General features: G+C 53.0%; 1 protein-coding gene across 1 annotated transcript in view; it reads right to left on the reverse strand.

Annotated features, from left to right (window-relative positions):
- PTPRA (protein tyrosine phosphatase, receptor type A) overlaps positions 1-11,006 on the reverse strand; it is a 105,327-nt gene that overhangs the window by 5,947 nt on the left and 88,374 nt on the right. Inside the window, exons 8-17 of the mRNA XM_009290687.1 lie at positions 9,266-9,402; positions 7,278-7,368; positions 6,710-6,786; positions 5,502-5,538; positions 3,909-4,006; positions 3,644-3,763; positions 2,478-2,644; positions 1,338-1,473; positions 428-577; positions 211-304 (exon numbers count right to left, since the gene is read on the reverse strand). Coding sequence (XP_009288962.1) covers positions 211-304; positions 428-577; positions 1,338-1,473; positions 2,478-2,644; positions 3,644-3,763; positions 3,909-4,006; positions 5,502-5,538; positions 6,710-6,786; positions 7,278-7,368; positions 9,266-9,402 — 1,107 coding nt within the window. The remainder of the gene's footprint in view (positions 1-210; positions 305-427; positions 578-1,337; positions 1,474-2,477; positions 2,645-3,643; positions 3,764-3,908; positions 4,007-5,501; positions 5,539-6,709; positions 6,787-7,277; positions 7,369-9,265; positions 9,403-11,006) is intronic.

The raw sequence follows: 11,006 nt of genomic DNA on the forward strand, positions 1-11,006 counted from the left end.
TGCCAAGCCGCTTTCCAGCTGGGTGGCCCCCAGCCCATACCGCTGCCTGGGGTTGTTCCTCCCAGGGGCAGGACTTTGCACTTCTCCTCGTTGAACTTCATGAGGTCCCTGTTGGCCCATTTCTCCAGCCTGACTCCTGTCCCCACAACCACCCAAGCAGTCCCCTCACCCGCCGGGCATGCTTTCCCCAGGCAGACAAACAAGTCTTACACGGAATTATCTGAAGCACCCTGTTCTTCTTCATGTTTGCCGGCAAGTTGCCCGTTCTCATCTTGTCGTTCTGAATTTTGATTGAAGTGAGCTTCTGCAGAGGAAGGAACAAAAGCAGTGGCAGCTTTCAGAGCCACCCTGCGCCAGGCAAGCGCATGGTGGTCCCCGCAGCCCAGCACCGTCCAAGTGGATCCACCAGGACAAGCACCACGCTCACCTTGAACTCCTCTTCCAGCCCGTTGCTGCTGGTCCCTGGCACTTTGTTGTAGATCTTCTGGAGGTGGATCTCTAACGAGGTCACCTCCAGCTCCGTGTCACCGTAGAGATAGTGCTCCAGAAGTGCTTGGTATATAAACACATACTGCATCTGCAAGGGTTGCAGGGACAAGCCATCAGCCTCCGCTCCACGCTCAGCGAGCACATCCCGGTGCCCGGGCACATGCTGGCAGCAAACCCACCACCCCACTGCCCACCTGTGCTCACTGGGCACGTGGCACCCCTCCGAGACCCCAGAAAAGTGGTTAACAACCTTTCTGCTGTTGTACGGGGACCTTATTTGCTACATGACACAAAGCTGACACGACACAAAACTTTCTCCAAGTATGGAGAAAAGGAGGCTGAGGGGAGACCTCATCGCTCTCTACAACTCCATGAAAGGAGGTTGTAGCGAGGTGGGGTCGGTCTCTTCCCCCAAGGAACAAGCGATAGGACGAGAGGAAACGGCCTCAAGTTGCACCAGGGGAGGTTTAGATTGGACGCGAGGAAAAATTTCTTTACTGAGAGAGTGGTTAAACATTGGAAGAGGCTGCCCAGGGAAGTGGTGGAGTCCCCATCCCTGGAGGTGTTTAAAAGACGTGTAGATGTGGCGCTTAGGGACATGGTTTAGTGGTGGACTTGGCAGTGCTAGGTTAACGGTTGGACTTGATGATCTTAAGGGTCTTTTCCAACCTAAACGATTCTATGAAGGAGATTAAAAAGAGCAGGACCCAGCAAAAGGCTCACTTGATGCAGCATCCTTCCAAAAGGAAGGATGATACTCGACCTGCACGTAGGCTTCGCTGCAGGCTGGGTACCGAAATCTAACTCCAGCGAGCAAAGCCCAGATGAGACCACAGCAGCACACTTACATCTGTCTGTACCATCTGGCAGCGCTGAGCCCGGATCCGGCTCACAAAGCCGTAAACGTCCACCTTCCTCTCCGCATGCATCATGTCCAGCATGGCATCGATGACGATAAAAGTGCCCGTGCGTCCTACCCCGGCGCTGAAAGAGCAGAGGGGACAAGCGGTCAGTGCAGCAGTGTTGGCGTTGGGGTCCCCTGTAGGGCGGCCGGGAGCGAGCCAGATGCTTCCCAGCAGTGAGTAAATAGCAAAATTTGTTTTGGAGATGAGAGAGGTCCTCAGCCCGGTGTTCAGTGTCGCCTGGGTTTTGCAGAGAGATGCGCACAGCATCTCCAGCAACCGCTGCGACCGGAGTGCATGAAGGCACAAAGCAGGGTGAGCCAAAGCAAAGCCTGAGCCAGCTACGGCTTCCAGAGTCTTATGGGCTGCCTGTTCCTACCAGCTGCCTGCTGCTCCTTCCAGTCACCCTCCATCACGTGAAGGGGAGCCCACAGGGAAGCCTTGCTTCTGTGCTGGTAACTCAACCGTTAAGGACAAGAAGAAAGATGAGGCCAGCAGACGCTATGGAAAGACAAAGCTCTTTTGTCAGCTGCCTCCTGAGAAGAAAGCTGGAAAGATGGACTTGGGACGTTGCAAATGTGATCATCATCTCTGCTTTTAACCACGGGGCTTTCCCTCATTGAAACACGGACAGCCTCTGCGACTCTCCCAGGCTTGCTGTTGTGCCTGAAACCACTCCACGTGAGGTCAAACACCGTGGTCCCTGCTCCCAGGCATGCTGTCAGCTGAGTACTGCCTTCCCACAACAGGAGGTGTTGCCCTCTCGTGCCCAGGGCAGCGGAGAGCCAAGGGAGATGCCACCAATGCCCAGCAGTGGTGCTTAGCTTGGCTCACTCGGCATCCAGCTCAACCCAAACGACCACTCAACACGAGTTGTAACACCATCACGTTGCTGACTCCAAGAAGTTCCTTCAATTCACATGCGTTTTTTTGAATGTTCCCATGTGGAACATTCCCATTTAACATGGGAAAATTAAATAAAAATAATAAAAAAGGCCTGACTGGAAAAAATCCTTTTAGTATTAAATAGGAGATGCTTTCCAAGTGACCCAGGAGAGGCAGAGGTCAGCCGTGACCAGGACGTACCTGCAGTGCACTACTATTGCTCCTGCGTATTGGGGATTACACGTCTTCACCTTCTTCAAGAACTTCAGCATCCCGATGGGGGTGAAGGGGACCCCGAAGTCAGGCCAGCTGGTGAAGTGGAACTGAGTCACCAGACGCTGAGGCTTCTTGTTCGTGACGTCGCCGACCTGAAGGGGAAACGTGTATTCAGATTAATGATAAATACTCAGATTTTATTCAGTATTCAGTATTCAGATTAATGATAAATACTCAGATTTCCCGTCTTTCCCCAAAAGCAAGGGCAGAGGGGAAGCTACAGCCCCAAGGCTGAGCTGGAAGGCTTAAGAAGCACTAGCGTCCACAAGCCGAAAGGGTGTGGACCCAGGCTCCGGAGCCAAATTAGTCTCTCAAAGCATGGCATTTTAATCACCCAGCATCACATCCCGCATCCTAGGGGTGAGAGATGCTAGCCCAGCCTTGGCTGTGGCTCCGACCTGGCAGAAGCTGCTGTATTTCGTTCCCAGCGAGCTCAAAAAGAAGCTGCTGCTCTATCTTTTCCCACACCTCTGCCCACAGCATCCTCCTATTAAAGGCAGGGGAGGAAACCACCCATGTCCAGGCCATCGGAGTGAAGGGTGAAGCTCAGGAGAACCCCGCTCAGGGTCCAGACAGGTTTTCAATCGCCAGCTGTTCCTTGCCTGCCTCCGAGAGCAGCAGGAAAACAAACAGAGCGACTAAAGCATCCAGACCCTCCTTGGAGGATGAGAAAACGTAGCGACAGATGGGAAAGCAATCAAAACCAACGCATACGGCGCTGGATTTTGTCTCAGCTCGTGGGATAAATCTGATTATTTGCAGGCATTAAGTATCTGTGGGTGAGAGCAGGAACTGGTAACAGCAAGTGCTGGATCATTACAGGACTGAATTTCAGCCTTGGCATCCATCAGCTTCCCTGCTTTCAGTGCAGCCACGCTGGTACCCACTGGGAGCGGGCTCCCAGGTGTTTAAGGCGAGTAAATTCTTAATAGCTCTGGTTAAAAGTGGATGCTGGGGTCAGTTCATCCCAACTCTGCTCTCACGGCACCTCAGAGTTGTTGAGGAGCACGCCAGCACCTGTTGGATGACCAGCGTGGAGAGGGGAGGGATGGGATGGGATGGGATGGGATGGGAAACGCGAGCCCTGGCACCTGCTGGATGCAGAACTTCCGCACGGTGTAATCCACCAGGACAGTCACGTCCTCCACGGACACTCGGATGTTCCCGTACGTCCAGCAGCCCTGATCCGGCCAGTACTGAGCACACTTACACTGCGGGGAGAGAAAACAGGCGCAGATGAGCTCCGGTCCCTTGCAAGCCTGGGACCGGCTCCAAGACATGCCCATGGGCATGAGATGTGCTGGATTTGGACGAAGTTGGGTTCGATACCAGCCCATGAAGCCTTCTGGCACCTACCTCCTTCCTCTCTTTCAGGTTGGTCACCATGACAATTGTTGCTGTGTTTTGCTCCCAAATCATCCTCCAAAAATCGTTCACGGTTTCTTCCTTTGGTCCTAAGGGGAAGGTAAAAAGAAATGCGGTCTTTGGGATCAACCCCTCAAGCGCCGAGACCGAAACCCTGTCTGTGAAGTCACACGTCGTGGATGATGCCACACATTTTTTGCCAATAGATGTCAGCACAGGAGGTGTTTTGGTGTCTGGGAATGTCGGCTAACCCAAGGAACAATCCTATCACACAAGAGCTTGGCTTTTTGGATACATTTTATGATGAGGAATTCCATTTTCTGCCCAAAAAGGGGAAATTGGACAAATGGAGCATGGAAACGACTGGCCCAAGTTCACCCAGGGAAACTGTGGCCGTCACAAGTAGCTCGCAGAAGTCCTGTCCCCGAGCCTTGTGCTTTAACCACGGGATCCCACTTCAATATAGCACAAGAATAGCTACCTGCCGCCTGCCAGACAAGGAGCTGACTCAGCCTAGACCTCCCCTGCCAAGCCCGAGGCTAGGGGCGAGCCAAGAGAATAGCAGAGCCAAAGCTTTACCCCAGCCTGGTATCGCTGACGGACCTGATCCAGCCTTCCTTTTCCAGCAAGAGCCAGGCAAACTGGCAGGTGATATCCTAACCCACTTTCAAGTCAAGAGCGGAAATGCAAAACACCTCCCACGGGCAGGTAACCCCCTTTTGCTGACATGAACCCCCCTGCGAGTGGGCATCTTGGTTTTAGGGACGTATTTGGAGCGGTACAAGGAAAGCAAGAGAGCCGGAGGGCTACGGATGCTGCATGCAAGCCGGTGACGCACTGGCTGGGGGCAATGGAGCTTGGGAAGACTCGTGATGCCTGTTGCTCTCAATAGCTAAATAGTCCTGCCTTCCTTCTGAAGACCACAGTGAAATTTCTCTCCAAGGGCACAAGCCTTGGGTGGTGAGACACTGGCCCAGGTTGCCCAGAGAGGTGGTGGATGCCCCATCCCTGGAAACATTCCAGGTCAGGTTGGACGGGGCTCTGAGCAACCTGATCTAGTGGAAGATGTCCCTGCCCATGGCAGGGGGGTTGGACTAGATGACCTTTAGAGGTCCCTTCCAACCCAAACTATTCTATGATTCTATGATTCTAAGCCTACATTATTGTCTGCTGAGGTTTAAAAAGGAGCAGAAATGAAGCCAGATCAGCATGGTGCTCTCCGTAATAACAGATCTGGGGAATTTAACTAAGCAGCTCACTGGCAATATTTCCAGAGATACCAACCACCTGCATCTCTGGGCCAGGGTGGAAGGACAAGGCTCAGGGCAGAAACGCTTTGACACCCTCCAGCAATCGGTATTGCACAGGTAGGGCTTCTCTTCCTTCCTCCCCCAGTGCATCCAGCACTGGTCTTTGACTGGGAAAACCATTTTGGGAACAAACTGTGGATCAGCCAAGCCTCCTTTTGACCAGGGAAGCTCTGCCAGGCGCTGTGCTGTGGGGAGACTGGCACAGCTTTGCAGAGCAGAAGGACCCCAGCCCGACTGCGACCAGACAGAGCTACAGGAATAACTGAGCGTTTACCTTGTGCAGCAATGAACTTGTTTTTCTCTTGGTACCCCTACAGAGAAAAGGAGGAAAGGAAAACAAATGAAAGACCTGTATTTTTCTAACACAAGAGTCATGAAGTGCAGCTACATCATTAATAAACAGAGACATCACCTGCTCTGTTGCTCACTCCCCCCTGTGCAGAGAAGGGGCTGCAGCCTCCGAGGGGAGAAACAGCTCCAACAGTGGGGCAGAAATAATGGAAAATCCCTGTGCAAAGGGCCCTTGCCCCAGAGCAACACTCCCCACGCTCACGTAATGCAGGAACGACCCCGCTTGTTGGCACAAAGCACTAATGAAGTGGTACCCGACAGCCGTTCTGCTGGGATCAGACCCTGCATCCAGAGCATCACGTGAAAATCAGCATTAATCGCCGGGAGATGGGGCTGTTGAACTCATGGGGATTGATTTTGGGTATTTCCTAATGGATATTTATTTACTGGTGAAGAAAGGAAAAAGCTCTTTTGGGTCTTGCTTCTCTTCACGTGCCTCCATCTCTCTCAAAGTCTATTTCTTCACATTACCCTTCCAACTTATTTGAGCTGTATGGTGATAACCAGATAGGACCCATCTCCTGCTAGAAGCAGAGCAGGGCAATGTTGCTTCTGTTTTAGCTGGGTTCCTTGATTTCTTCTTCATCCCCTTCCCATGTCCAGGCCTGCAAGCTGGGAAGTACCGATGATTAACCACCCACACCACTCAGCAGCCATTAATCTGAAATCCCCGATTCCTGCAGGAATGGTTCCCAAAGCCCTTCCAAACCAGCCAGCTCGGTTTTGCAGCACCCCAAGGGAGTGTAAGTGCTTCTCATTATTTTAGAAGCGGGGAAAAGAGAGGTGGGAAGAGATGGGACTATGGCAAAGCAGCTGAGCAAGGGCAGAGCTACAGCTAGAATTTGAGTTCCAGCTCTCAGCCTCTTCCTCCAACCACTCTCGCCTGGGCTCAAGGCGTGGAGCAAAGCACAGTGAGCTCTACCATGGCCACACAAGGTTACGAGATCAAAACCCAGCCTAATTTATTGCTCCAGAGGAGCTGGGGAGATGTTAACGTAGGAGGTAGTCTCTTAACCATCCTCTCCCAGGCACAAGTCACACCCCATAAAGACCCCACGCTCCTGGTGGGACCCCGCACCACCGGCCGGGGCGCAGCTGGTGGGGATTTCCCTTTCAAATCACAAAACTCACATTAATGAAGGAGGCGTTGATGTAGTCGGAGTCAGGAACTCCCTCGACAGGAGTCAGGTGAACCCTGGAATGATCATCTGGAGGAAAATTAAAACTTTGCATTAAAAACAACTCCCTCCATGCAGCTATCTGGCGTAGCGAGAAAGCCGGGTGTTGGAGTGGAGCCCAGTCTCGCTGGCTCCCCCGCGCACACAAACACCTTTATGCCCCCAAAATCTTCTTGCTTAAGCCTGGAGAGGTGCTAGACCTCACCCAAGGAGGTTTTTCTTCTGCAGAGCGCACACATTTGAGGAAGCCCCCGAGGCAGCCCGACGCCCCGCGCTGCCCAGCGAGAGCTGGCCATTTCGGCATTTCCCATCCATTTAATTTTCCATGGCCTCCCGGCCACTGATGGCTCCAGGGAGCTCCTCCTAGTAGGTATCTAAAGCTAAAGCAGATGCAGCCACCCATCTGGGAGGCGAAATGAGCTCAACCATGTCCTTGCCCATCCCAAAAACAGGAACAGGGAGCCCCGGCAGCAGCACCATCCGTGTCCTCCCCCCTGGCCCCAACATGCTCCGATACCTACAGGGCAAAATGTTCACGTATCTGTTCTTCTCCTTGTTCTCCTCCTTGGAAGCAGCTTCACACGTGGCCTGTATGGGACACGCTGGGAGAGCCTGCAATGGCAGAAAAGGGGGTTTTCCATGATGTTCTTACTCACGGCACAGCAGTAACCACAATGCAACCGGCACGTCGGCGCACGCCGCATCCGAGCATCCCATCGGAGGGCGGTCGCCCTTTGCTGGCCTCCAGGAGGTAGGTGAGCAGCAACCCCTTGTCCACCTGCCCCTTCGGACATGTCCCCACCACCCACACCCCTCGCCTCCACCCCAGCACCAGCTCCTCATCCCCACGGAGCTGAAGGTGACCATTTAAATAGCCTGGGCTGGACCAGAGAGAGCAAATCCTTTCCGAAACGTGATATCTGGAATCTCAGGACCCACGAACACGAGGTGGCAGCAAAGCCTCCGACACCAAACCCACCAGCCCAGGGACCAATGAGCTCATTTCTGCCCACAGAGGCTCCTGCTGAGATTTCCTCTGTTAACAGTGATGCTAACCCGATTAACCCCCCTGCGACAAGCCCCCATCGCCCGAACACACCCAGCGATGGGAAGGAACACCCACGCAGGGAGTTATTCTCCATCCAGCGGCACCGGGGACCTGCGGGTTGGGGGGGGTGCTGGGGTCACAGGCGATGCTGTGCTGGTCACAGCAGCCGGGTTTCACGCTCGAGCCGAGGAGGTGCTTCCCCAGCACCGTTATTCCACATCCTCTTTGAATAGCGAAGAGCATGAGAAGGTATGGGAGGGATTCACCATCCCTTCCAGCTGACAGGAGAGACGTGCTTCGGCAACGGAAGTCTTCAAGGCAATTGAGTATTTATAACCTGACCCCCCCCCTCCCCGGGCATTCATTGCACCTATTTAGTTTCATCGAAGCGTGGCCAGGAAGGGTATCAAGTTGTGCAACAGCTGGAGGAAGTCGAGTGGCTTTTTTTTATCTTCTCATCATCCTCATATCGCCATATCACGCCTTGGACCTAAGGTTTTATGTATTTGCAGGTGACACCTTTGCAGCGCAGACAACCAGATCAACAGTGGATTTTCTTTCTTTAATTAGGCTGATGGAGAGTCCCCGTAGTTCACCATCTCCTACGTTACATGCTGTGATACTCCAGCCACTTATTTAACTTTGTCCCCCACCTCATTACTGCTCTGCCCATTTTTGTATTGCCAAGGTGAAACAGGTTTATCGTCACAAGAAGTTGCAGAGCTCAGCAACGTCAGGGAGAGGTTGTAGCCATCTCAGAAGAGACGCTCCAGCATTGTGGGATAACCACAATACCTGAATTATTACTCACTGTTGAAGGCCAACTGTTGTCCTATGAATTGCCATCATTCTGTTTCAGGGTTAACAGCTCATTGAAACAGAAGGGGCAATTTCCATTTCTCTGTCAGAGCTCTTGCTTTGGCTGTTTGTGGATTTAAGCCATGAGGATTGGGAGGAGGGAGGCAGTGCCTGGGAGGAAAGCAGCAGGCAGGGAAGCTCCGGAAGACCCCCAGACATCCAGGACACTTCCCAAACCTAGAAAAATGTAACCCCGTAGTGCCACTTGCTAGAAAACCTCTGCTTTCTGTAGTGAATGTGAGGGGTAGCGGCTTGCCCACCATCGCAGCAGATTTAGGACCAAAATCAGTCCTCCCACCTTGCAGCCCTTTGAGAAACCCCTAAGGACAGGGCAGACCATCATTCCCTCTGTGAAGCTCCCAGGTAAGCTCTTCCGAAGCACGGCATCCAGCACCGGCACCGTTATTTTATCGACTCAATTACCCCCTGGGTTGATGTGCCGTCCCCAAGCTAGGTACCACTGCACGCTGCAGCTCCTCCCTGACGTACCAGCTGTTTTGTCCCTGCTCTACAAAGTGAGACCAGATTTTTCCCCGCTGTGCATCATAAGCCCGACGCCGAGAGCAGCCTGCGGGATTTAAGGGCAAGAGCAAAGGCACTCACGTTGAACTCCTCCCGAAAGAGCTTGTTGTCATCTGCCATCCGGCGGTTGATCTCCTCTTCCAGCTTATCGACGGGCAGAGGAGGATATTTACGGTTGGTGCTGGGGGAGCGGGCGAGCAGTGGCATGCTCTGAGGCTCTGCAATGACACCCATGCATCAGAGGTGCCCACCCAGCCGCCCCCCGTGCCCAGCACTCATCCATGCCCAGGTGGGCACAGGGACCTCACACACTCTGGGCTGTCCACTTTTAGGGCCACCTCACATCCTCACTGTCCTGTATTTTCATAGAATCATGGCATGGTTTGGGTTGGTAGGGACCTTAAAGATCATCTAGTTCCAACCACCCTTTCACGGGCAGGGACACCTTCCACTAGACCAGGTTGCTCAAAGCCCCATCCAGCCTGGCCTTGAACGCTTCCTGGCCTTTTGTTCTTCCTACGGACAGTGCACAAAAATTTGGGGATGCTACGATAAGCGAAACTCTTTCAGCACCCTGTGGCTGAGTGTTACACTGTTGTAGAGGCAGGATAGGGCAATGAGGACCAAGTCTAACAGCCCCATGCAACGCTACAGCCTTGGGGAAGAGTGGCTGGAAAGCTGCCCAGCAGGAAAGGACCTGGGGGTGCTGGTCGACAGCCGGCTGAACACGAGCCGGCAGTGTGCCCAGGCGGCCAAGAAGGCCAAGGGCATCCTGGCCTGTATCAGAAATAGCGTGGCCAGCAGGAGTAGGGCAGTGATCGTGCCCCTGTACTCGGCGCTGGTGAGGCCGCACCTCGAACACTGTGTTCAGTTTTGGGCCCCTCACTACAAGAAGGACGTCGAGGTGCTGGAGCGTGTCCAGAGAAGGGCAACGAGGCTGGTGAGGGGTCTGGAGAACAAGTCTGATGAGGAGCGGCTGAGGGAACTGGGGTTGTTCAGCCTGGAGAAAAGGAGGCTGAGGGGAGACCTCATCGCTCTCTACAACTCCCTGAAAGGAGGTTGTAGCGAGGTGGGGTCGGTCTCTTCTCCCAAGTAACAAGCGATAGGACGAGAGGAAATGGCCTCAAGTTGCACCAGGGGAGGTTTAGATTGGATATTAGGAAATATTTCTTCACCGAAAGGGTTGTCAAGCACTGGAACAGGCTGCCCAGGGAAGTGGTGGAGTCACCATCTCCAGAGGTATTTAAAAGACGTGTAGATGTGGTGCTTAGGGACATGGTGTAGTGGTGGACTTGGCACTGTTCGGTTAAGGGTTGGACTCGATGATCTTAAGGGTCTTTTCCAACCTGAACGATTCTATGATTCTAAGTCATCAATACTGGGGGATGAAGACCACCTCTCTGAATTCAGACTTCACTCTCACTCATGTGGAAATTTTGGCACCATCACCGTGACATAACTCCCAGGTGGACACAGCAAAGGTAGCTGTTGCTTGTGGTTCCTCAGTGAAACCAAGAAAGGCCATGCAAGGGTTATACCAACACAACTGACAGTTTATGAAGTTCACACCTTCCCTTACAGCAATGTAAAACTTGGGTAGGGAAGGTCTTAGCTGCCAACGTAAAAAAAAAGGTGCTGATTTTAAGTTAGCACTCACACTGAAGGTGTTTGGTTTATGCAGAGGGAGTTCAGAAAAAGGATCTGAACCGAGTCTAAGAGGTGGTGACTCCTTTTCAGCTCCTACTTGATGGAGTGACTACATCAGTGGACATGGGAAGGGCTACAGATGTCGTCTATCTGGACCTCTGTAAGGCCTTTGACA

This window comes from Aptenodytes forsteri, unplaced genomic scaffold (genome assembly GCF_000699145.1).
Source record: "Aptenodytes forsteri isolate BGI_AS27 unplaced genomic scaffold, ASM69914v1 Scaffold236, whole genome shotgun sequence".
Classification (NCBI taxonomy): domain Eukaryota; kingdom Metazoa; phylum Chordata; class Aves; order Sphenisciformes; family Spheniscidae; genus Aptenodytes; species Aptenodytes forsteri.